Source organism: Haliotis asinina, chromosome 8 (assembly GCF_037392515.1).
Source record: "Haliotis asinina isolate JCU_RB_2024 chromosome 8, JCU_Hal_asi_v2, whole genome shotgun sequence".
Classification (NCBI taxonomy): domain Eukaryota; kingdom Metazoa; phylum Mollusca; class Gastropoda; order Lepetellida; family Haliotidae; genus Haliotis; species Haliotis asinina.
In genome coordinates this window covers 38,323,677-38,351,288 of record NC_090287.1, presented here as the reverse complement: position 1 = coordinate 38,351,288, position 27,612 = coordinate 38,323,677, and the positions used below count along the sequence as shown (strand labels likewise).

The following is a 27,612-nucleotide window of genomic DNA, read 5'->3' as shown; positions in this document are numbered from 1 at the left end:
GTCCCACTAGAAGAAGTTCCATCAAATGCATGCGAACTTGTGTATCTGCTCAACTTGCTTAACCCCCTTCTGCCTCCGACAGAGATGTGCATACCATATCAAACCACATGGCCCTCCGAGCATGGTGATAGTAGCAAAGAGGGACCATAATTTCCGAGGCCCATGGGATCTGTTTCCGCCAACGTGAAAGGGCCCACACGTACCGGACCGGTGGCACCTGGGAGACGGCAATTGCACTACAGAACTAAGGTCAGGTGCGTGTGTGTGTGTTTAGGGGGGGGGGGGGGGGGGTCGGTGGCGGTGAGGGAATATACACTTGTGAACGATGTCGGAATATCTGTGCAGATGTGTATGTTTCTTTTAATATTCTGCTATTCATTTATAGCATTCATAGCATTAGTATATCAAACCTTGGACCGGTCCGGCTATTCTTACTCCGGATTTGTGGCACTGCGCAGTGGTCATACACTATATTCGACAGTATGACAGTTCTGATCAATGTGCAATGCGGAATGGATTCGCTCAAGGCTTCGTTTCTGTATTCTGATTTTGGCTTGATTTCGTTTCTGTACACAGAAGCGTACCAAGGGCTGGTATCTCTAGTAACAGGATATTATCTGTTGCATTCTGAGGGCAGATTATTATTATTTTATGCCTTTTAATCAAAAGAAAATAATGTAGATCTGTCATTCAATCGTTTCTATTAATTCATTGACGATCGTCTTTGATTACCGATAGAAACGCAAACAAACCACACAGATTTTCTTTTAAATCACGAACGCATCGCACAGATTGCATGGATGAGACGAGAGTTACCTCCCTTCCTTCAAACTTCCGTGGGCAAGAACCTGTCTGATGTTGAAGTTAGAAGTCTGTGAGACGATGACTTTTAAAGGGAGGACGTGGACCTCAAGCACACTGCTGTACAGGTAAACGGTGTCCAGATTTATGATACAAGTAGTTATTATGCATGGGGCACTACGTGGCTAAGGCCGGATTAATGGAGTTGAAAAGCCCGGCTTTTAGTGGGTTATGTTACATAGACGTGTGGTTGGAAAATGGGCAACTTATTAGTCCCAAGAGCACTATGAGGCACCTACATTGTGAGTCCATGGATAATGAAGAAATCAAGTAATGCATGAAATATTGAGGTAAAAGCAGGGCTCTCGCAGTGATAGGATGATATTTTTGTTGCGGTTGGCCGGTTGGTATGAGTGTAACAGGCAGTGTAACTTTTTAACCAGTGTACACCTCGTGTACAAGAACTAAATCTGGGCTACAACAAATCCTCTATGAGGCAAATATGATACATATCACGAACACAGAAATAACTCAGAAGTAGATGAATTACTCATTATAATATAAACAATAGAATGAAATTGTTTTTGAAAACCTTTTTGGGGCTCTGTTGAATTTTTTTCAGACATGACTATGACCATTGTCCATGTTACACTGATATATGATATGTGTATACTATTATGATTATCCTGCCTGGCATGTATGTATTCCATTCTGCATATCTTTTTTTGATGAAAAACACTCAAACTGAAGAGAAGACATACGTCTGAATTCATCAATGATTTAATCTAATGATAGTGAATAAGAAATGTAATTCTTAAAATGTTGCAGAGTGAATCATAACTGCTCCAAACTAAATATACTAAAAGGCTTCCATTCTCATGATTCTACACAATGTTCATGCTTTTATCCTGTTTCTGTTTTTTTTCATATTTATGTTGTATTTTTACAGAAATGAGTAACTTTCCAAGTGTCTACCAATCTCCAGATCCTGTTTACGATTCCCTTTACTTACAATATTAAAAACGTTTTGTGAATTATCCCTGATATTGTGTGGGGTATATTTTATTGTGTGGCTTTTATGTAATGTGTTCTATTTCAGGCACACCTATCAGCACTCTATATGATCAGTTCATGTCTGGAGGAATGTATCTTAAGAGGTCTGCCAGAATTTGGTACCTATATTTTGCAATTATTCTGCTAGTCTTCATGTGTTTTCTGGTCAATTTTGGTAAGTTGGTTTTACATCTTTTTCAAAGAGAATTTATAACATTTTGTTGACAAGTGAGTTGAACTGGTTGAAGAGCCAGTTATTAGGGTTATCAGATGTTACAGATGTTTTTCCAGAAATCCACTCATTGAAGTGTCACCTAATCAGTGTTATGATAATAATGTTGATTTCAGTTATGAAAAATGACTGTTTCAATAGGTGAAATGAATTCAGTAGATGCTGTTTTGAAGATGTTAAAAGTGGTCGATTTCTCTGCTTTTCTGATTCACCCTGAAAGACTCGTCAAGAAATGCTTCAAATATAAATAAAATATGTGTTGTGGATGAAGTTGTGTCATACCAAATAATATAGGGGTTATAACCTGACCATTAAGCTTATAAGACAGGTTGATTTCATAAACATTTACTGCATGGGAATATCAAAATTGTACAAAGTTTGGGACTTCTGTGATCTACTGTGTATCAGAAAGATGCTAGTTGATAATGGCCAACATCCAGTTGAGTATAGATTGGGCTTACACCCTGGGTGAGCGTTTTCGTCTTAATCCCAGATGGGACTAATTCGAAAAGTGAGTGAGTGAGTTTAGTTTGATGCTGCACTCAGCAGTATTCCAGCTATATGACAGCGGTCTGTAAATAATCAAGTCTGGACCAGACAATCTTGTGATCAACAACTTGAGCATCGATCTGCGCAATTGGGAACCGATGACATGTGTCAACCAAGTCAGCGAGCCTGACCACCCGATCCCATTAGTAGCCTCTTACGACAAGCATAGTCACCTTTAGTGGCAAGCATGGGTTGCTGAAGGCCTCTTCTACCCCGGGGCCTTCATGGGTCTAACTCTAAAAGTAGCGGAATATGTATTATAATGAGAAAGTGCAATCTATGGGTCTAACTCTAAAAGTAGCGGAATATGTATTATAATGAGAAAGTGCAATCTATGGGTCTAACTCTAAAAGTAGCGGAATATGTACTATAATGAGAAAGTGCAATCTCAAATATAACCTGTGTTACACTTTCTAAATCGCATTGTTTTGTTTTCATGCGTTCATATAGATTCAGAATTGCTGAGTGTCATTAAACTTATAAATTGCAAAGAAACGAATACAGGATTTCATGATATTTGTCAATATATTCTCCTTTTGGTCATAGAACTGGGCTTGAAATTGAGGTGAATGTGATATATATTGATAATAATTGGTAACGAATATGTGTGAGTTTAGTTCTACATCACAATCAGCAATAACAACCAAGTCATCGAGCCTGACCCCATTAGTCATCTCCTGTGAAAAGCATGAGTTACTGGAGATGAATTCTAACCCGGATCTTCACAGGTGAAAAGAATAATGAAGTATCTGAGTATATATATGGCTATAGATATTGACTGTTTTCTGCTTGGATGGGAAATATTCCGAGATGCATATTTCAACTTGGTCAATAACAAATTCAAGTGAAGACTGTTTTAAGAAATTGACTGAGTGTACTTTTACAACTCTTTCACTTTTAGGAATATTTCAGCAATATTACAACCAGAAATAGGCTTCACACACTGTATTCCTCTCGGAATCAAACAAGATTTCATGAAGAAACATTTTAATTTAACCACTAGCATGCCCCACCAACCCCATGTTATAAGACAAAAATCATGGATATTTGATTATAGTCATTGTGAATGGCTGACTGAATTCATGAAGGGATAGGCAAGTGAACCCTAACAGCCCTCGCAGACATGTACTAAATTGTGTTTTTCCAGAAAACACTCTTGTGTGCATTAACAGTGTCCTAAAGGAATCCATCTGTGTTTCAGGTGTTTGGTGTCCAAGCGAAAATGAACAAAAACTGGAAAATTTGCTGTCTAGATATAGAGAGCAAATAAAAGAAAAAGACCAAAAATATACAGAAGTCAAAGACTCATTGAGAAAATCAGAGAAGAAAGTAGAAGACCTCATCTTATATCTGGAAGTTCGGGGGAAGAATAATAGAGTATTTGATAAATCAATGCCTGTGATCTATGCCATAACACCTACTTACTATCGTGGTGTGCAGAAAGCTGAACTGACCAGGTTGTCGCAGACTTTCCTTCACTTGCCAAATTTTCATTGGATTGTGATAGAAGATTCATCATCAAAAACTCAACTAGTTGCTGACTTCTTGAGTCAATGTGGCTTATCCTACACACACTTAAACATTCTGACACCAAAAGAAGTCAAATTAAAGCCAGACGATCCTAACTGGTTGAAACCACGAGGCGTATTACAACGAAATGTGGGGTTGTCATGGTTACGAAAAAACCTGGATCCTGAAGTACAGCCTGGTGTTGTGTATTTTGCCGATGATGACAATACGTATGATCTGAAGATATTTGAACAGGTATGTAATGGGGGTTGTGGTGTGACTTCATTGAGCAGCATTTTGTATATCATTTGCTTTCTTTTCTTCTTTCTTTATTTGTTTTAATATTTTTTGGGGTGATTGAACAAATATTTCCAAATGAAGTGGAAAGAAGCCCTTGTGAGGTGGAGATTCAAAATCAGGAAATCTAGACTTACTTCTTTCCAGCACTGCAGAAATGGCTGGACGGAATTGAAAATAATGTGGTTCAGGGACTGTGCGACAAACACACTGCACCAGTTGTTACATGTGAATTTGCTGAGCTTGTCGCAGAACATTGTATGTTCACGATTGCGCATTATGTTCCATCCTATCTGGGCGGTTACAAATAAGTACTGACATTTTTCAAGCCACCACCTTTACCCCCAACTCCTGTGTCCATTTTTTCACTCTGACACAGGGTTCGAAAGTAACGCTTAGAGGTAGCAGAGTTGCTATTTAAAATCCTATTTTGCTACCTGAAATTATAACACAGTAGCAACAACTTGCTACCTGGTATTTTTCAGTGAAACTGCATACTTTATCAATTAGCTGTCATTTTCAAAGGATAGGTCTCCACTTGACTGGAGATGTAGACTGCAGACAGATACCCTTGAAGATTTGCTGAAAATCAAACTTGCAGACCCATAGACTCTTAGAGAATTTGATCCTATAAACGCCTAGTAAACAGGTGGTGGGGGAGTGGAGAGAGGGTCAGGAGACCTAATACAGTTCCATATGGCCAAAGACAGTAATAGGTCTGTTGCTACCAGGGATTTTGCCACCTATTTTTAAACCAGGTAGCCAAACAAGTTAATTTGAAACAATGCTCACATATATTTCTTACCATGATGTCACTCGCCATTTTTCCCTTCCCATTATGTCTCATTATGCTGACAAATATTTATGGTACTTAAGCAAACTTTGTGAATGATGGCATTTGTGCTAGTGGATATTCTGGCAATGATGTATCTTGGTGTCAAGGGCATTTTGTTAAAGATCACCAAATGTTCCAATATTATTTAGCAATGATTCCGTGTTCCAGAACTGATCTTGAATTTTGAGAATATATTCATTTGTGTTCCAGATGCGGAAAACAAAGGTGGTCTCTGTGTGGCCAGTCGGCCTTGTTGGAGGGCTCAGATTTGAAAGACCTATTGTCAAAAATGGAAAAGTAGGTGCTTTGTTTTGTGACAATCTTCTCTTGGATCTTTGCCATGGTTTTGTTTGTTCATTCTTCTTCAGAGTGAGTGAGCTGGCTTTTATGCCGGTTTTATCAGTACCCCAGTGGTGGCCTGGCAGGTACACTAGAAATGGGCTTCACACGTTGTACCCATGTGGGGAACTGAACGAACCAATGCTACTTCAGAGTCAGACAAGGACCACTGAATGAATCTTCATGTGTTTGTTTTCGTACCTTTCTTTTTGGCAAAAATATATCAGTATCACTTCTTCTAGGCATGGGTGTTTTTCTTGACCCACAGTACAGTTTTAGCTTACCTGAATGAAAGCATGACGATGGGCATATAATTATGTATAAACCAGATAATCTAGTGATTGACATTATGAGCCTCAGTCTCACCTATGATACAGGTTTAGCTCCCCTGACTAAAAGTGTAGTGAGCTTATAATTGATGTGTCTATCTGACATTGTCTATAAAGTTAAAACTTCACACTTCAAGTAGGTTAAACTTTGCCTGTATGATCCAAGTCACTGTAGCTATCTCACAAGCATTCCAGTGAAAGTGTGTAGAAATTCTTTGTGCTTTCTTAAGTGCTTCAGCCACTGCCTCATGATTGGATATGTAAATTACGGCTATCAAGAGATCTGCGATTATGTCTTTTTTTGTGTTATTCCTGAGATAGAAACTGAGTTCCACTTTACCTTAGAATGTCCATTTCGCAGTGACCTCAGAAAATGATTGGATATGTAAATTAGTAGTGTCAAGAGATCGTTGATTATGTCCTCTGTTTTATTCCTGTGATAGAAACTGAGTTCCACTTCACCTTAAAACTTTGCAATGATCTCAGATCTCAGAAAACATCTTATGCCAAAATATTTCTGCTAATTTCTATCTCTGGATAAGTTTGAGCAGCTGCTTTTATTTCAGAATGAAATATTAAACTTAGAGTACACATTTCTTGAATTTAAATTGTGGAATAAGTTTCTATTAACTTATTAACTTGTTGTCTGTATCTTCGATTTTACAGGTGCTTCTGTAAATCTAATATGTAATAGACTGTAAAGGGCCTGTGGCTTCATCACTAAATATAGTCATTCATTCACTATAGCAATTCTGAAAATGATGAGCTGCACCACATAGTGGCTTTTTTAAAGACAAAAAGTAGACTGCACAGAGACAGTTGCTTACATCAAGCAAACCTGCATCTGATTTGTGTGTTGCAGGTGACTGGTTGGTTTACATACTGGAAGCCAGATCGACCATTTGCTCTGGACATGGCTGGATTTGCTGTCAACCTCCAACTTTTCTTCACGTATCCTGAGGTTGAGTTCTCCAACTATGTGAAGAGAGGCTACCAAGAATCCACTGTCCTCTCAGGTATGATGGTGACTCTGGATGATCTGGAACCTCTTGCTGATAACTGCACAAAGGTGGGTTCCATATCTTACCAAGCTCTTTATGTGACTAGAGAGAGGTGGAGTTTTGAAGACCTTTTTGGAAAATCCTGGCCATGTCGTATTATTACAATGTCGTAAAAAATTAATAAAGACATGTGGAATTAAATATCACTTTACAGGATAATTTAGCATTTCAGTGAACACAGACTCCATATTTCAGGAAATCACATCACCTGCTCAAATGTTTAGTGAAACAAAACTTTTGGACCATGTTTGAACATGTCTCTTGGTAAATTCAAATAGCTGGTAGTTTTCAGGCATAATTAAACTGTGTGTGTAAACAGGGTTTGACTGTATATTAATTTACTAGGTTTTGTGTGGTTATGCAGATTTAGACAATCATATGTATTTGTTGGCCGTGAATGTCAATCAACTATACACACTTGGCTGACACAAAAATTGGAATTGACTTTAGCTTGTCGAGTTATAAACACAGTGCTGTGAGTCTACTGATCATGCTGATATGTGAGTCTACTGATCATGCTGATATGTGAGTCTACTGATCATGCTGATATGTGAGTCTACTGATCATGCTGATATTGGCATTTTAGTGCAGTGTAGGTGCACTTATATGTATTCCTAATTTTTACAACACAGGTGCTGGTTTGGCACACTAGAACGGAGGCACCCAAACTCACAAGTGAAGACAAGATGAAAAGAAAATTTGGCCATGGATCTGATCCTAATGTTGAAGTGTGATCCTAATGATGGTGGATTGTGTATACATTGCTTGTTTCTATTTATAATCCTGATGCAGAAAGTGGGATAGCTTGAGGCATTGACTCATCATGCCAAAGAGATGCCTTGGTGAAATGTGTGATGCCCATTTCTGGTGTCCCAGCCATTGGTATTGCTGGTATATTACTAAAAGCCACATAAAACTATTCTCTCTGAGCATGGTTTCATATGTTGACCAATCAAAAGTTATCTAATTCATCCAAGGGTAATAAGGTGACATGCATCAACCACGCCAGCAAGCCTGATGACCTGACCTCATTGTTTGCCTCATACAACATTATGGGTTGCTGGAGTTCAAATGAATTCAAAGGATGTCACGTGACATCATTATTGTGATTCTGATTGTCCCAATAGCAGCTGTTCAAGCAATATTTGCTATGGTTACTGTATTATTTTCTAGCAATCACTTCTTAGCATTGGAAATCATCTTTAAGAAGATATGTGGGCAACAGGAAATGTCTTAATCATTTATATGCTTCTGTTAGTTAACAAAACCATATATTTTTTCCTCAGATATTGTTTCAATGGTAAATAAAAATTATATGAGACTTGTGTTTCAAAGAAGGAATATAATTTGTAGTAAGCTTGCCTTTTCTTTTCCTGCTGTATGAGAGTGTGGTGGTGTACTGTCGGCTTTGAGATTGGAAGGTTTATACCAAAAAGACATTATACGTTGATTCATTTGTAACCTGATCTGTGTTCAGCTTTAGGGGAAAAGGCAAGAAATGTTTCAGAGTGGAGTATCTGTGTTACACTGTGGTATGGTAATAACATGTGCTTATTGGGAACTCACAGGGACTTCTTTTGTTGTTTAACATACATGATTCGCACTATATAAGTGCAGCAATCCCGTATGATTAGACAATAGTTTTTACATGGACACATATGAGTCTATCAGTTTTTGTTTGTCATAAACATGTTTTTCAAATAATTGGAAGTTTCAGAGATATTTTCAAAGGCTAAATTAACTTCAGACAACTTCCTATGTACAATACATGCTTCCAGAAGCACAGACATGTGCACATGTCTCTAAATATTACTACCATCCAACTTGTCTATCATCCATCTGGCTTCCATTCATCCATTACTGTCACTAAACAGTTATTATAACATATGAGTATATATATGACAACTCCTGGCTTCCATGTGTCCATTTATATACAGAACAGCAAAGGAAGTGCAACTCTGGATACTTGTCACAAACATGAAGGCTTAATTTTATAAGATATCATTTTTTTATGTGTTCCTTTTGCTGTTCAGTATGTTACAAGTCAACACCAATTAACTTCCCTTGTTATATGTCCACCTGTTATTTTATTGTTTGTCACATATAAATATTATATAAGCTGTATGTTGATGGCCTAAGAATTACACTGTGTTCCAAGTAATAAATGAGATGATATTCACAAACACTCTCCTATATCTACAGTTTGTTTCAATATTGTTAGTTTCTCTGTCATCGAGGGATCACATAGATGTTTTGAGTGAGTGAGTGAGTTTAGCTCTGTGCTGCACAGAGCAATGTTTCAGCTGTATGGTGCCAGCATCTGCCTACACAATTCAGATAGAGTGACATGTGTCAACCAAGTCAGAGAGCTGCTCCCGTTAGTCGCCTCTTACAACATGCATGGGTAACTGAAGATCATTTCTAACATGGATCTTGGTGGGCTTTCAGTATGTGACTATTTGTGAGTATCTGCTACTGTATTCAGAATTAAGGAATGCCATGGGTATCGTGAATGCATGTAGCTCAAATTGATTGAGGGTGTTGATAGTCACAGTGCACTCTCCATGAATCATATCCCACATTACTGCCTCACAAAACTCCAGGATCCAATTGCAAATGAAGTAATTGCTCGAGATTTAAGCATTATTGGTAAAGAACTTGCCTGTTTATCCGATTGTGATACCAAATATATCAGGTTGGCTTATCTCATCGATAACACTAACCATAATATGAGGAAGTGTTAACCACACTTTCTTCCATTCTCTTAAACTTAAACATGCTGGAGCATGTGTGTTTGTTAAATATTGCATTGTAGGTTGATCACTTTGAATTTTCAATTAGATTGAAACAAAGGTGTGTTCTGAGTTCAGTCTTTTTCATGTTCTCCACCTAAGAATAATGTCAAGATGAACTGACATCATGTTAGTGTTTACCTGTGAAAGTGACCAGGTGTTTTATGTAATTCTGATAATGTCACTTTGATAGTGTACACATCAGAACAGAAGATGTTCTGTGTTGGAGGCAATAAAAAGTATTTTAGGGGTGAGGGTGTAATAAATAATATGGTAGCTCCCTTCTGGGCTGATAGTTATTTTTATTGAAAGAAATGAATTATGTATTTATAGAGAAGTGTGGTGTGATATTGTGCCTTTATATAGCAGTTTTATTAAATTTTGTTTTGAATTTTTTATATTTTGAGGCATCTTCCAGCAATGTTTCAGCTACATTTATCTGTAATTGGTTGAGTCCAGGCTAGACACTCCAGTGACACGGATCAACAAATTCTGGTGGTCTGACCACTCAGTTCTATTAGTCAACTCTTAAAAGAAACATGGGTTGCTGAAAACAAGTATCATCTTGGATTTTCTCAGGTCCTTTTTGAGAATAATGCCATTGAATACACTATGAACATTACAGTGGAATACATAGTTGAATATGCTGTTATATACACTATTTTATATGCTGTTGGGTATTAATATTGATATGCCAGATATTGTAATAATATATGTGTTTTATATGATATACATATCACATGGAATTCCTCAAAGGCATTAAAGCTGGTGTGGTATTGCAAGACAAATGTTGTGGATAACAACTTCTTTATTTGTTTCTCATGATATACAAGGAGAGAGTGACATGCATGGCGGGCCACGTGGCAGGGAGTTGGGGAAAAGGGGAGGCTCCACATGGGTGAGTGTATTTTACGTCCGCTTCTTTCTAGAAGGGAACTTAAAGGAATTTTCAGGTGTTCCACTACCTTTGCCAGGGAAGAGGAGATAAGCAATTAGCATGAGTAAGGATAAGTATAAAATATCAATTTTATTCAGAAAATTACATATTTGTTTCTCATGACATTTCTTGGCCCCACTTCGGGTTATTCCAGTTTACTACCCCTGAAGATGGGGCAAGAACTGGCCCAGAAATGTGTGATACAAAGAAGCAAGTTGTTATCCATAAGGTTTGTCTTGTTTTTCACGTGTTTGTTTGATATGAATGAAAGATGAGTTCATTCTTTCACAAGAATATTTTGTTTCAAACACCGGTGTTTACATGTTAATGTTTCTCACCTGAATGCTTTAACAATGCCCAAGATGAAGTGAAGCTAGTCTAAGTCACAGTCTATCCACTGATTCCACATATACACGAGAACAGTCATGTTTTCAAAAATATTCCCAATTTTAGTTAAGAATAGAGAGAATTTCATAAATGTCTTTTACAAAAGAGTTTTGTAAATAAGCTGGTAACACTGTGGTTCCAAAGGATGCAGTAAGTCTTAGTTTTGGAAAAATCAAAGTATGATTTGCAGAGATCATTGAAGTATTTTTCATAATAATTATTGCCAAAATGACTGAAATTGAAAATCTTTGACCTGAGGTGAATTTCTCAACACAATTGTGCTGTTTTGATCTTTATGTAAACAATGTACATGTATCTGTATTCCTTCTGAGTGAGTTAAACAATACATTTTAGCTTCACTCATTTAGTTTTACTGAAGTCCCAAACATGCTTAAGTTTCAAAGCAGAGTATGTCTGAACTCTATAAACATTTCCCTATTTCATATCATATTGTTAAAAATATCTTGGGACATCACCCACACTGCAGATATTGTTGAAGTTTAAGCACGAAAGTGGTACATTGTAATATGTAAACAAATGTAGAGTAAGAAGCATATTACTGTCTAGAAGAAAAAGTGTTTTCTAACATTTGGAAAATTACATGGAACAATGAAACAATTACACTGGTACCAAAAAACAGAGGATATTCTAATGTAAGGATGGTGATTGTGCTTTAAAGATAAAAGAGCTTTAAGTGCAGTTGGCAATAGAATTACTTGTGATCTTGTTAATTTGTGCATTCTGAGGAACACACCATTGACAACATATTCTTTTTTGTGAAATACTCACAAGTGATATTCTCACCACGTTTTTGTTTATCACAGTGTAGAGTATAAATTATCACATTGTTAAATATTTCTGATATTGTTATGTATCAGGTACCTGTTGTATGAACTGGTACGGCTGCATTAAAAGAAAATACTTCAAAGTTTAAACGACACTAGGTTTTTTTAAAAAAATGTTGATGGCAGTAGGAATATATTTTTTTATTGACAAAAAAAGTGATGTGGGGTGAACTTTGAGATGGGTGAGGGGGCTGGATGGGTTTTAAACCCAGAAAACCAGCAAACACAACAAGCACACATTAATGTACATTAAGGCATGAACTTCATGCTTGCATGCTCTATTCAGATCCTACCACTGAAAAACTTCATGACACATCTCTGTTAGGTGAAAGCTTAGTAACACTTTAGACTTACTTTATTTTGGACTTTTGGATATGAGCAAGAATTGGGTGGAAGGGAAAATAATATGGTTCAGGGTCAGTGAGGATTCTAATTTTGTTTTGACAAGTATTTGCAAGCACCTGGATTGTATTGGGGTACCTTGCTTGTTGTGTAAGGTTCCACTGCTTGTTTGCTATGTGAGACTGGTTTACACTCCCATTACAACTGGATGTATGGAAAGTGTTTTTGTTGTATTTAATAAAAGAGAAATGTTAATTTTGGCTGTTTTAGATCATCATGTACTCTAAAGTTATGTATATGCTGTGTTAAAAAATATGCAGGATGAGAAGTTGTACCCTCATGACTCACTTATTACGTGTCCTCATACATAGCTGCATACTCACTCCTCTTTTGTGTTGCTACTCACTCACTCACTCACTCTCAGACTCACTTATGAAAATCGTGAAGTGGAGCTTGTCTAACGGATGACACACCAAGGGACATAACTCCAATTTCTTTTCACTTTGGCAGAAACTTTGATTCTTTGATTACTAATCAAAGTTAACTGACGTATCAATTGTTCTTATAACACCCAGTGTACTGTCTCTATGCTGACTCAATGGGACAGAAAAATTGCTAGGTATATGATACAATGGTATTCATTCATATTCAATCACACCCAGAAATTGGCCAACAGATGTTTATTGACATTGTAAACACAAATGTAAACAAAAAGGCCCACATTTACATTGAGTACGGGTAGAGCAGTTAAGTGTCATCAGTTGTCCATTTCAGCTGGTTCCTTTTGTCCTGGAACTGCTCAATTGCGACATCATTCTGACTTTACATCACAGTATGATTTAGATAATGTAGCAAATAGTGTTGCAATTTCTGGGAATCAAATACCATTCGATCATATTTTCAACCAATCAGATTAAAGAACACAATGACTTTTGGTTTTCAATGTTTCTTTACTTCTTACTTGATGCATACAAAACTCAGGCAAGTTGTTTTCAAAACGTTTTACTTAAAACGCTTTAATTTACAGACATATCTCATCTGCAATGAACATAGTGAGTGAATTTAGTCTTACACTGCACTCGCAATATTTCAGCTATATGGCTGCGGTCTGTAAATATCGAGTCTGGACCAGGCAATCCAGTGATAAAACGAGCATCAATCTGCGAAATTGGGAACCGATGACGTGTGTCAACCAAGTCAGTGAGACTGACCACCCGATCCCGTTAGTCCCCTCTTACGACAAGCATAGCCTTTTATAGCACGCATGGGTTGCTGAAGGCCCATTCTACCCCGGACCTTCACGGGTCTGTAGGAGTGACTATTGAAGGGAAAACAACTATTGCATTAGCATAGTCTATTGCAACATACTTTCGTGATCGCAATAGTCTGTAATGTAACCAACTATTGCAATACTATTGCAAAAGTATTTTCTCCTGAGATCAACGGCATAAGCATTGATCTACATGTTTGAGAACTGATGACCTGTCAACCCCACAGCGAGTCTGACCACCTGATCCAGTTCTGATAAGCGTAGTCAGCTTTTATGGCAAGCATGGGTTGCTGAAGGCTTATTCTACCTCGGATCTTCCTGGGTCGCAATAAAAATAAATGATGAATAATAATTATATATATTATATATACAAAGTCAAAATTAGGTGGATATTAATTATGGAACTGATACATACACATGCATACACATAACATCCCAGAGACTCTGTGACAGCATGTCAGCCTTGGACAGTGACCAAGGGTTTTATTTCAAAGTAGATGAAGTGGGCGTGAAGATAAATTTTTAGTGTGTTTGTGTTTGTTTTCAGCCAAATGCTGAGGGGCCATGATTTCAAGGATGTGCAAGACAAACACATCATACTGATGTGTCAGCCAGGGTAACAATAAGCACCACCATTTCACATATACTGTGGGAAACAAGTAAGGGAACATATGAAAGCACAAGTGTTCCTTTATACTTCTCCAGGTCTGTACACAAGGTGTGTATTGCACTGTGGGCGGGAATCTGAGAATAAATAGAGGAACAATGTCATGAAGTTGTGTACCCTTATTTGTTTCCCTCAGTATATTTTGGTATGATGTGACTGTGTTCAGGCCCGGTAATCTTCTACTCACAAAACAGAAGCTCTGTCCTGTAAAATATCTCATCAAAAGGGTCTACAGCTGTCCCAACAACAACCACTCAACTGGCCAGTATTTTATATAAAATCTTTATTTGTTAAGAAACAGAAAAAGACATTTAAGAAGTATACCTTAAAAGAGTATATGTCAAAAATGCAAGTGTAAATATATATACTTTATATTATGAATACTTTTTTTAAGTATAACAATTGGCCGCCAATGCCAATGACAGTAACAAGCTGAATTACAAAGAGCAACAAATAACAGGGGTGACTATTGAAGGGAAAACAACTATTGCAATAGCATAGTTTATTACAACATACTTTTCTGATTGCAATAGTCTATTGTAACCAACTATTGCAATACTGTTGCAAAAGTTTTTTCTCCAAGAATTTTCTCGTTTGAAGTCATTTCCCAAAAGAATGTATAGTTCATATGAAATAAAAACAAGTTGAAGTAGTTTCAGTCTATTTTGACGACTGACAAGAAACTTAAAACCTGCATCAAGTAAACAGTCATGTTTGTTCAAGAGCGAACAAGGGACAGATAATCATAAATCAAAGTGAACAAATCTACTACTTCCTGTAGTTTGCTCTGGGTGTTTATGAACAGAAGTCAGTTATTAAACTATCAATAGCCACACATTGATTACTTGCAATCAATTGTAATCCTCTGAATGTTTGACGCATTGTTACAGCCAGTGTGAAAAATAGTTTCCAAAGTTTGCAGCTGACTGCAAAAGTCAGACTAGCTGTGCCTGAAAGTTACTAGCCCACAAAATCATGCCTAATCTTGCATAATTTATTAATAGTGTATTATGACTCAACAAATTGAAGAGACTGATATGTTTACAAAATGACTCCATGAAAATTCACCAGGCAAACAGGTCAGTGATTGTGGGGACTTACAAGCCTCACTGGATTCTTACTAGTCACAGGCTAACGGGCCAGCAGCTATTTTGCACACTGGTTAGAGCCCAAACAAATTACAATAAAGAATGTAAACATGGGAAAATGTATTAAGTTAACCAGCTTCAATAAAATGAGCAACAAATTGCAAAAAAGAAAATAAACATGGTAAAATGGTTTGCAATTTTGTAATTAAAAGGTTAAGAGAGCACCTGCATTGAGATTATAGTGCTGATGAAAACAAGATGATGGGAGATCTGAATCTCATGGCAGTAACTATGTGTTTCACCTTTCAGTAAACCACGGTTATGACTCACATATGCAATTCATCTGAGATTTTTGTTTGACCAGTCAGAGTTGAGATCTCAGTGACATGAGACTGACAGATTGAAACATGATCCACTGTGTGAGATACAAGCAGGCAGATGCAACCATTCAGCACCAAAATGAGTCCTATTCCAGCTGCTATTCAATGACCAAAATAAACTTTTTTTGGACAAAAAAAGATATGAAGAGCAAATTTACGAAGTCACTAAGCCGACTTTAAAGCCGACTTATGAGCAATACTTGGCACTGTCTGATCTGCCATCCACATCTCAAGTTGCAGCCATATATTTGTATCTAGCCATAACATGCAATAGTCAGGATAAAAGCCTGACACATCACCTTGATCACATCAGTTCATCTGATGTTGTGGAAGGGATGGTGATGTCTAGTATTTTGGTCTGGACATCCTGTAGCAGTTTCAGTATTGTCTGTTGATTATGTTTGACTTCCTCTATACCCATTTCTAATGTTTTAACTCTCTCTTGAAGAACAGATTCCTGTTCTCCCTGAATGGCAGTTTGTTTCTCAGTCATGTAGTTTTCATGTAAAACTTTCAACCTGGAACAGATCAAAAAGAAAATTATCACATACGAATACAAAATGACTTCCAGTATATGGTGTGGTAGAGTAGTCTAGTTGTTAAAGAGTTCACTCATCACACAGAAGACTAGGGTTGAATTCCTCGACATGGGTACAATGATCGAAGCCCATTTCAGGTGTCCTCTATCATGAAATTGCTGGAATATTGCTAAAAGTGTCATAAAACTAAAGTCACTCACCCACTCACCCTCCCACCCACCTACTCATGTCAGTAGCACGAAGAAAAGTGCCAAATTCCATGCCTCTTCTTAATTTAAGCTGATTCCGCATAACCTCTTTATTCATACATGTACTGCAGTAACTGCAAGTCTACATCTCATCCTAATTGAAAAAGAACTACAGACAATAACCGAGTAAGGAATCTGTCTCTACAACATTGGTTTTTACAATGAATCAGTCATCAATTCAGTTGTTTCGTAAAAGTGGTCAGTGTGATTTGAAACTTTCTACCGACCAATGAGAAATGAGTATCTCCCAGTCATGGATGAACATTCTCCCTACTGCTACGTACTGGGCAACCTCCTCACTGAGGTGTTGTAGAGCCTTGACCGATGTCTGCTGACTCGTGCTACTGGACTTCCCCATCTTTGTCAGCTCCTTACACAGCTCCTCAGTTCTGGAAAATAAAAAAGGAGCTCACTTCTGTTCTGTATTACATCTGTACTCATCTCTGTAGTACATGTTGCATCTGCAGTCACCTCTGTACTACTATATGTTACATCTTTACTCACCTCTGTAGTACTACATGTTGCATCTGTACTCACCTCTGTAGTACTATATGTTACATCTGTACTCATCTCTGTAGTACATGTTACATCTGCAGTCACCTCTGTACTACTATATGTTACATCTGTACTCACCTCTGTAGTACTACATGTTACATCTGTACTCACCTCTGTAGTACTACATGTTACACCTCAACTGACCTCTGTACTTACACAGTGTTTTGAAAGGAATTTACGGAATTTACAAGGGTCTGACAGTCCCGTACACCCTTTCAAAACACCATGTGACGAATTTATTACCATTAAGATCTTTTGATTTAGTTTATCTTTAAACAAAAACATTCAACATTCGTAAGAATGAGATGCCAAACGTTTCGTAATGATATTTCCTGAATGGTCATAAAGGGAGATTACTCTGGATTTCTTCGTTTATGATCAAAATGATCAAAGTTGGGGTTTTGTTAAATGACATGTGAAATACTGAAATTTATTGACACAGTTATGCCAGTAATTTTATTACTCTCTTTATACTCATGACTGTATATGAAGCAATCACCCGTTCGGAAGTCACATTCCATCTAAGGTCAAGGTCACTCATACAACCCATGTAGTGCATCTACTAATGTAGTACTACATGTTACATCTGTACTCATATTACATCTCATCTCACCTCTGTAGTATGACATGTTCACATCAGCACATCTCTGCAGGCCTATAGTCTATATGCCATGAAATGTACCAATGAATTTTACTTTAAACAGAAAAGTAAGCCAAATAAAGTGAAATTAAGTTTTTGAATTTTCATAATTTTACCTTGCCAATTGAACATTTATATTGCAGGATTGTATTCAACTTAGGACAAAAGTTGTTTAAAATAATAATAGATTCAAGTTGCTATTACTGGTTTGTTTTACAAGTGGGTAAGAGCAGTAGTTGGATCAGCGAAACAAATGCATGTGTGGTACATTATGGTACGTTAACTTAGACCAACCCTATCTCTTTTTGGTGTTTCATTTAAAGTGCATAAAGCCCATGCAACCCAAACACATAGAGTGATTTGACACTATGATCATTTGCCAAACAACTTTAATACTAAGTTGAAAAAAGATCTGACATTTAAATGTACGGTTGGCAAGGTAAAATTTTGGTTTAAAGTGAAATTCATCAATACGTTTTCACTGCAAACAGACAATACATGGTACATCTGTACTCACCTCTGTAGAACTACATGTTACACTTAATATAAACTCACCTCTGTAGTACTACATGTTATTTCTCAACTCACCCCTGGAGTACTGCATGTTATTTCTCAACTCACCTCTGTAGTACTACATCCTGAGGGGAAGTCATGGCCAGGATGTTGGTGGCGATATCCTTCTCCATCTTCTGAAAAACCTCACCTGCTTTACAGAAAAAGAAGTGTGCTGCAGAGACAGAACAACTGTATCTCATGTGACCATGATTAAACATTCCTTGTGCAGTGTGTTCTACCTGATGTGGATACAGTGGCATAACCTTCAAATGATTAACGCTAAGGTCACAATATGAGAGTCCCATGAAGGTCCCGAGGTAGAATAGGCCTTCAGCAACCCATGCTTGCCATAAATGGTGACTATGCTTGTTGTAAGAGGCGACTAATGGGATCGGGAGGTCAGGCTCGCTGACTTGGTTTACTTGTCATGGGTTCCCAGTTGCGCAAATCAATGCTCATACTGTTGATCACTAGATTGTCTGGTCCAGACTCAATTATTTACAGACCGCCTCCATATAGCACACATACACATTGTAAACAGTGCCAACTTGAATGTCTGGACAAAATGTTTTTGAAGGTTTAAAATGGGGATGTCCTTGAAAAACAGCTTTGACTAAATATAAATCAAACAATCCAAATCTTTGAATGGTGATTATAACGTGAAGTCATCCATACTGTACTGAGCATATTTATATCATATTATCTAAGCGTGTGCCATCATCCACCACATGACACAGCGTTTTTCACTTTCTGCAATGTTTCAAGAAACATTACACCCGAGTGTGTTGTGATGACAAACATCTTGTCAGCCACATTACACACATATGTGCAATTCTGGATATGCCAATGCTAATGATTCCTTCAAAATTAAATGGAAGATTTTCTAACAATGGACGTACATCGAGAATATAGTGAGGTTAATCACTTTTGGGACATCCATCGTAATACTCTGGAGCATCTTAAGGTAAAAAAATAAATTAATGCTGTTCATGAAAATTTCTCTAAACAAGGACAATGTCTTATCATTCTTCTTATGCATTTTTATTAAATTTTATAATTACATATTTTCAAAACCAAGACATAAGCATCATCACTTCTTGGGTGGGTGAGTGAGTGAGTGAGTGAGTGAGTGAGTGAGTGACTGACTGACTGACTGACTGAGTGAGTGAGTGAGTGAGTGAGTGAGTGAGTGAGTGAGTGAGTGAGTGAGTGAGTGAGTTTAGTTTTACATCACACTAAGCAATATTCCAGCTATATGGCCATGGTCTGTAAATAATCAAGTCTGGACCTGACAATCCAGTGATCAACAGCATCAGCATCTATCTGCGCAACTGGGAACCAATGACGTGTAAACCAAGTCAGTGAGCCGACCACCCGATCCCGTTAGTCGCCTCTTACGACAAGCATAGTCGCCTATTATGGCAAGCATGGGTTGCTGAAGGCCTATTCTACCAAAGACCTTCACGAGTCTCATCACTTCTTGGACAAAGTTTCATGCTAAATGACAAAATGAAATTTCATGTTTGAGCCTCAATCTTCAAAGGGATCATAAAATCAAACCTAAATAAATATTATTTATCACAGACTTACAAACATCTCACCAAGGTAAGATCACTTATGAAACAGGGCCCCATTCTTCAAAGCGATTGTAGCATCATTAGACGTAATTCTATTCTAAAGTATTGGAGTTTTGATCACGAGTGAGTGGGGTTTAAGCTTTAACCAAAATTCCAGCAATATCTAACCAGAAATGGGCTTCACAGATTGTACCTATTGCATCAAACCCAGGTCTTCAACATGACAAGTGAAACCCTTTAACAGGAGTTCAAAACTCCCATCGCCCGATGCCTGGGACTAGTCAATTTTCATTTCCGGCAATCAAATAATGGTATCGTACTGGTCCATGGACAACTAGATAATTTCCACTTATGGTTTCAAACTGCAAATAATCTTGGATTTCATTTCATATCAGCTCATAATGAAGCTATTAAATTTCACAATAATAATAAAGTAGCGCTAGTAGAGAGTGAAATTATCACTCTTCGATAAGTAGCCAATAAACATTAACATCACGCATGGTGTCCTAAAATCAGGGCAAGTGGAAAATTAGACAGGAGAAGTTACTTTCTTGAAGTCACTTGCCCGGTGGCAAGTGGCGTTTCAACATATTTTTGAACCCCTGCTTTAAGTACTAGACTACCTCACTGTCCCCTTTTGGCTTAAAGAAAGCATACACTAAAGACCATGCGACCATCCATATTTCAAGTTGCAGCCACTTACTGTCACTCTCTGTCTTTTGGGTGATAATGCCCAGGTGATCCCAGGTAATCATAGGGCTAGTCTCAGTGTCCGTCTCACAGCCTCCAAAACATTCAAACTCATACACCGTCCACGGAAGGAGATTACTGACAATGCAGGACCTTGTCGGAAACAAGGTCAAGGTCAGCTGAGGATTCTTGTCTGAAAAAGCTGAAGGAACCAGAGATTACATAGAGTTGTCAACTTCATTGTGCTTCAGATGGCTTGCAGTTCTTAAACCTACCTGTATGAAGTGTCAATTGCTAAAAACACAACAGCAGGCTATCACATTACCCTGGTACTATAGTGTCTTCAAACAGCATCAAAGTATGTTCAAAAAGAATTTTAAAATTTTCAATCAAGGTAATAATGTGTCTATCTATTGCCTAAAAGCATGAAATACAATCATAGAACAACAAGCTTCTGAAGTTCAATTGAAAAATGAACAAATATGGGTGGTCATGATAAAATTGGGGTAGGAATTTTGTGAGCAGTATTTAGAAACATCCATAATTAGATTGTATCTGTAGTTTCTACAGTATTTCCATGTAGCCTTGGCACTTGAAGGACATGCTTTTGACTCAACCTCACACTACTGTTAAACACTCACAACACTCATACTCCTACACACCAGCCTGTGTCTCCAGTTCCTCAGTGGTGCAGTGGTGGTGTGTGGTCGAAGATAGATAAGTATGTGAAATACAGCCCATTTCTGATGGATGGTCTTAATGTACAGTTAGACAGTCCAATGGTCTGGTAAAAATTTTAGATAACATGATCCATAAAATCCAATTTCTTACAATGACTGGTGAACAGACTGTTAGGGACAGCTCATAATTTATGGCTAGGGATGGTGATGATGATTTTTATGAAGTTGCATGTACAATTTAAATGACCCCACCACCCTCTAAAATTAATGTAAAAAGTATGTCTGCATGGATTTTGACTTATTTCATACACTGGATACATGTGGTCTCACACATGGCAAGTGAGTTTGTTAAAAATTGACTCTGTTCACCCAAACAAAAATGGATACAGTCATGTGACTGTAACCTTCTGGTGCCTAACAGGCATCTTGGGTTATCTGAGGTAATAATGATCTGTGCTATTCATTGCTAGTGCTATGAGCATACCTGGTGTGGAGTTTGGTGCTATGTAAATGGACACACTATCATTATTACCCCATAAAACCTATCACTGACTTCACCGTCCATCTATTAGGTCACTTACCACTCTCCTTCCTCCGATATGTCAGCTTGTACCTATTATAGCTGTACAGTAGATCCATATCCCACCGGACCTCAATACTGCATGCCTGGACACGCCCAAAGGACACACCCTTGCAGTCATCTGGAAACAGGCATGTCAGGATAAAACACAAATGATGCCACTGGCTGCCCTTGACCTTCAGTGCCATCAAAGACACGTTACAAGGAAGTTATCCTGTTTCGTATAGTAGGTTTATCAAATATGAGGCCATTTGTTAATCACGTTTCAGCATGAGAAAATCAAACAAATTTCATTGTAGGGGTTCATTCTCATTTGATTTGTTTGAAGAAAATAAGTTTTTCGAGTGCAAGTCTATTTTTACTTCCAATTCACTGTTTCAAAGTGTTTATTACTTGCAAATCTTTTAATCTCACCTTCACTGTGGAGTGGAATTGCGCTATCATCATGATGCCTTCTCTGGTTTCCATGGCAACATGAGCGCCTACAACACCTCTTACACAGTGTCCTTAGTGCCCTCACAAATGAAGTTACAATCCAGACAAGAAAGTGGATGACATTGAATGGTGGAGGCAGCCAGGGCCGTGTGTAAAATTCATGGATAATCTGACACCTATGCCATGCCCAGATCTTGCTTGCCTCTCCCTGTACCTCACTAAATGTGTAACTGAAATTTAAAAAAAACAACGTATCAAAAACACAATATCTTGTTGAATGAGAATAAGGTGATTAAGCTAAATTCACCCATGCTTGCTGTATCAAGTTAGACATAGTCGGTTTGATTGTTGTTTGATGACACACTCTGCATTATTCTAGCAATATGACAACAACTGTAAATAATCTAGTCAGGACCAGACTATCCACTGATCAACATCGCGAGCTTCAGTTTAGACTGTTGCAATACGATAACATGTGTCAACCAAATCAGTGAGTCTGACCACGCAATCCAATGAGTCATCTTTTACAACAAGCATTGGTTGCTTCGGACCAATTGTAACGCGGATCTTCCCAGGTAAGGTTAAACACAGGGAGTGGACAATTTAAATAAACCTGAAATATGCTTCTCATTATACATTAGGTCATCACCTGTTTTTCCAGAACTACCACAATTGAGGATTTTGTTTAGTAGTTACTTTTCATCAGAAAGACCTCTTCCAGGTTTTACTTTTCGTTAGTCAGACCTCTTCCCTCTTTCTGCAATCATCTTTTCCTAACTCTATATGATATGAGTGCTTGAAATCATTTGAAAGATATCGTCCAGGATTAATTTCAAAGTGCAATGGTTTTTCCCAACACTGTAACTGCAACTCTCAGATTTGTAGAGAGACACTCTACCACACCACCATGGGGCCAACAAAGGAACTGGGGTTGAATTATCCATTTATAGTTATTATCATTAAATTGAGTTTACGTGCACTTCAGTTATTGTGATGTTGCTTCATTAAATGATTATCTACATTGTAATTATCCATCACTGACAGTATATATACTCTTCAAAAAAAGTAGGGGATAATGAACTTTCAGTTTGGATAGAAAGTGTAAACGTTAACAAACGTTTCAAGGACAGACGTCTTATGAATGCACCACCATTTCCCTCTATTTCCACCCCTAAACACAACGCATGATATGCATGTGCACAACGTTGATTTTGCCGTTTTTAGAACATTAATTTTGATGCTCATCTTGCATCACAATTTTGTTAGTGTTTGTTTTAGTCATTTGTTTTAAAATGAAAATCGTATACATGCAAATTACATGCCATACACCAGTCATCTTTCAAAGGCGACAACAATCCAAATAACTATGGTTGTAAGGAAGTGTAAATGGTGATGCACTCTAAAAACATTCACTAATATCATATCAACATTGATTGACTCTGATAAATCTCCTAAATATTTTTAATTGTAAATAAAAAAAATGAAGATCCCCTACTTTTTTTTAGGGTTATATGTTAGAGAAAACACTTCTCCTCTGTTTTCCCTCCCCTGCCAGTTGTACATTGTGCTTTCTCTTACACATAAATTTCAGTGGCGAGAATGGGGGCCTGAAAAAAGTACTAGAAGCTGTACTCTACTGAAAAAATGTAATCCCAAATACAACATATGCTTCTTTTGATCACTTTATTGAAAGCATTGTTTATTCATTCAGCCATAGGAGATGGCTATTACACGTGGTTTACACGTTTCAGAGGGGAACACCATAGGAGATGGCTATTACACCATAGGAGATGGCTATTACATGTGGTTTACACGTTTCAGAGGGGAACACCATAGGAGATGGCTATTACACCATAGGAGATGGCTATTACACGTGGTTTACACGTTTAAGAGGGGAACACCAAGTCTGACTAGAATGTGTGCTTGCAATTAGGTGGCTTATTCTGAGAGTGAGGGTTCAAATCCCGGTTACAGGAATGGGGAGGCTGAGTAAAGGTTCCCGTATTGATAGTGGGATCTAGGGTCTGCTCAGTATTTGTTACACAGCACTTTGTGCATGGAATGCTACACAGAACACATTACATTGCCATCTTTAACATTTTTTATAAAAACAACAGCATACAAATCATTTGATTTCATTTTGTTATTAATGCACCCACTTTTCATGGCTAAATTGACATACAACTACCAACAGCTGAAGGAATGATGTAAATCCAGCTAGGGTCCATGAAGGTGATCTATTGCCCGTTTTTTTTATATCAGTATTGTCTTATAGTATGAGTTTTAAGTTACATGCTAGTTTTATATCTCTGTCTGTGATTCACTTGTAGTTTTACTGTTTTTGTCAACATTGTTTTTGTCACAATGTGGTTGAAATGTAACGACAAATATAAAGTAAATTGAGTCACTCAAGGTTCAAGGGCTAGAGGTCACAGGCACTCTAAAGAATGGATAAGAAACCATTATTTTGTGTGAATGTTCTAGAATGAAAATATTATTAAAAACCTACAGCTGAAGTATATTTATGAGGTCACAACTGCATCAGCATATCAGTACATGTCTCAAATCTACAAAAATGAAGACTTAAGTTACAAGGGTGCTGTAATATCGTGTGAGTGAATCTATGAAAACTTGCAATTATCAGCACAAACATATTCTACTTATCTGTCAAGGAAACAAACACTGGGATCTTCATGACAATATTGGCATGACTATCTGGAAGGGAGCATAAATAAAAGGAGATTTCAAATCACCCTCTCCAAAATTCTAATCCATGCATGTCTGATGTTTCCAACATGCTAGAATTTGTAGAAATGCCACTCCTAACCTAGCAAATGAACTTCCAAGGCCATTTGCATGACAGATTCTACTATGAAGGATGTTTCAAGGGTATTTCAAGTCTATCTGTTTGTTTGGGGTTTTTTGTTAACTCCATGCTGAGCAATATTGCAGCTGTATGACAGCTGTTGAATCTATGCAGGTGGGATATGATGATATGGGTGAGAGGTCAGCGAGAATGACCATCCGAGTCCGTTAGTTGCCAGTCAAGACGAGCATGGGCTGGTCCAGACTAATTCTAACCCGGATCTCCAGGGGGCTCAAGCCTGTGTGACTGATGAAGAAAACTAAGGCTCACTTGAACTTTGCTATCAGTATATTCAGGAGGAGCACATGAGTGATGATGGCATAGACAGCGAGGAAACCCTCCACAATATACTGCGAAACTTCAGGCTGTTCAGTGGTGGTCTTGTTCACAACGTCTGTAAGTATGCACGTGAAACACCAACAAACAAATCAACAAACAAAAACAAAATAAATAGCAAACAACAAACAACAACCTGCATGCAAATGTAACTAAAATTAAATGCTGAGTTCCTCTCTGGTCACCTGACTTATGTGCAGAGACAGATAGACATGGAGAGGTAACAGTCACATTTTCTTATTAGGAATTCAGGGTCTATTCAGACAGTATTTGGACAAAGGATTTTGATACACTAATAGAAACATATTCTAGTATTTAGAGAACAAAGAGCAAGATTTGTAATCTGGGCTATGTTAATTTGGACTGTCAGTGTTTTCTAAATGACAGACATGGTCATACATATTTACTATATATGATTGCAGAATAAAGCTTGTAAGGTGAATTTTGTGGACAAAAACAAATATTCTGTAGGCCAATTTATGTACAGGATATCATTTCACATAAGCATTTTTTCTGAACGCGCCCTGTCAGAAACTTTAACATCATAACAGTACCTGGCATTTTCATTGAGATTTTGATGGTAAGGTTAATACCTAATCTTAGATGTTGACTAACTTAGTCATATACAGTACTCTAGAAATACTGCATCAAGTTCATGTTCCATGAGATAAAATGTTCTAGGGAGTTTTGCTACCTTTATATCCATCACAATAAAGAATGCTAGAAAACCTATATCACTATCCAAGATGGGTTTCACTTAATCAACACTACAATCTGTGCTTCACTACAGCATGATGCCAAATATAACATTTGTGATATCATTTTGCATGCAACTGAAAACACTTACGGGGCAAAACTGTTTTGAGGATACCAGTGGAACTTCATTGTTATAAGGCGGCGTAAAACTCAACTCACTCACTCACTCATTGTTATAAGGCGGCGTAAAACTCAACTCACTCACTCACTCATTGTTATAAGGCGGCGTAAAACTCAACTCACTCACTCACTCATTGTTATAAGAAATACATATTTATAAGCATTTGCTGTGCATTTGGGTAAACAGGTATAATCAATTTTTTACGTAAGAAAATTTTCAGATTTTTCTACCATTGGACGTTATTAGTTTACGGATTCAAATAGTTCAAATGTGTCTGTTTATTAACATAGATAATAGCTACCAGAAACTACACAATATTTTTGCTATGAAAGTTGGGTCAACCCTCCATACTATCTACATATAATGCTTTGCAATCTATCCGACTAATATAAAACAGATGGTTTGCTATGTGCCTGTAGACATCATATTTTCATATGACATAGTTAAATATCGAGGTAAATAACACTGAATCAGAATCAAACTGGATGAGTCACTATGCCCTCCAGGCTTACACTATTCAACCTACACTATTGGGATACTTTATTACAATCAGACAAAGAATACCAGGGATATTGTCAGATAACGGCATGCAATGGGCATCCACTCTTCTCACTGTTTAGGGAGAAGAAATTCTGCCAATGTGGACAGTAGCCCAGTCCCCATGTCTGTCACTGTCAAGGAAGCAGGTGCTGTCCAACTTGCACCTTGGTTTTGTAATTACACCAATGACAAGAAACATTAATTGCTCCATATCAGTGCCCCTTTCAGTTTTGAATGAAGTAAGATATTGAGCCCAGTTAAGTATTCAGGAATTTCCAAGTCTTCTAAATAGTGCTCATGCACCATGAAATATGATTTGATTAATTGCAAAATTTGAAGCTGATTTACCATGTGACCTTTCTTGACCTTGCAGCAGGAAACATGAAGAGATAGCCCCAAGGCCAAGGTCACCACAACAAGGTTTCCCATGAAATCTAACACAATATGAATGAAACCATGCAACCAGTCTTCTAGATTCCAGTGCACAAAGTACAAACAAAATACAAATTACATGCAAAATCAGAAGTGGTTAAACAGGGCTTAAAAACTAAAACATACCCAAGAGAGACAACTTGATGGTGGGCCCGCTAAGGTGAAAAGAAATACTTCCACTAAAAATCTTACGGTAAAATCATTAGAAGAAAACTGGCACAACATTGAAATAAACTCTTAGTATGGGTATACCAAATTCGGCACCTGCATACCATGTTAGAATGTGCTTGTTACATGACACATAAGATGAGTATATGGAACTTCTTCTTTATAGTATAACACAACATTT

At 37.5% G+C, this 27,612-nt stretch overlaps 2 protein-coding genes across 7 annotated transcripts in view; one reads left to right on the top strand and one right to left on the bottom strand.

Annotated features, from left to right (window-relative positions):
- The first annotated feature begins 433 nt into the window (after positions 1-433).
- On the top strand, positions 434-9,206 carry LOC137294538 (galactosylgalactosylxylosylprotein 3-beta-glucuronosyltransferase I-like). Of its 4 annotated transcripts, none has more exons than XM_067825574.1 (6): positions 434-929; positions 1,901-1,973; positions 3,837-4,399; positions 5,487-5,573; positions 6,807-7,013; positions 7,638-9,204. In XM_067825574.1, exons 2-6 carry the CDS (start codon positions 1,922-1,924, stop codon positions 7,737-7,739), a joined length of 1,011 nt encoding a protein of 336 aa, XP_067681675.1. In that variant the 5' UTR covers positions 434-929; positions 1,901-1,921; the 3' UTR covers positions 7,740-9,204. The 4 variants fall into 4 exon arrangements, with proteins under 4 accessions (XP_067681675.1, XP_067681677.1, XP_067681676.1 ...); XM_067825576.1 differs by having other exon boundaries at positions 471-929; positions 1,901-2,029; positions 7,638-9,206; XM_067825575.1 differs by lacking the exon at positions 434-929 and adding an exon at positions 1,019-1,151.
- A 5,307-nt stretch (positions 9,207-14,513) lies between these two features.
- The window catches only part of LOC137294333 (transient receptor potential cation channel subfamily M member 4-like), a 45,353-nt gene continuing 32,254 nt past the window's right edge, over positions 14,514-27,612 (bottom strand). For 2 of the 3 annotated variants that reach the window (XM_067825334.1, XM_067825332.1), the window contains exons 23-29: positions 25,349-25,472; positions 22,192-22,442; positions 21,779-21,898; positions 20,531-20,719; positions 18,317-18,401; positions 16,785-16,889; positions 14,514-16,231 (exon numbers count right to left, since the gene is read on the bottom strand). In XM_067825334.1, the coding sequence (XP_067681435.1) occupies positions 16,018-16,231; positions 16,785-16,889; positions 18,317-18,401; positions 20,531-20,719; positions 21,779-21,898; positions 22,192-22,442; positions 25,349-25,472 (1,088 nt within the window). In that variant the 3' untranslated portion in view covers positions 14,514-16,017. The remainder of the gene's footprint in view (positions 16,232-16,784; positions 16,890-18,316; positions 18,402-20,530; positions 20,720-21,778; positions 21,899-22,191; positions 22,443-25,348; positions 25,473-27,612) is intronic. The other variant, XM_067825333.1, reaches the window with a different exon arrangement.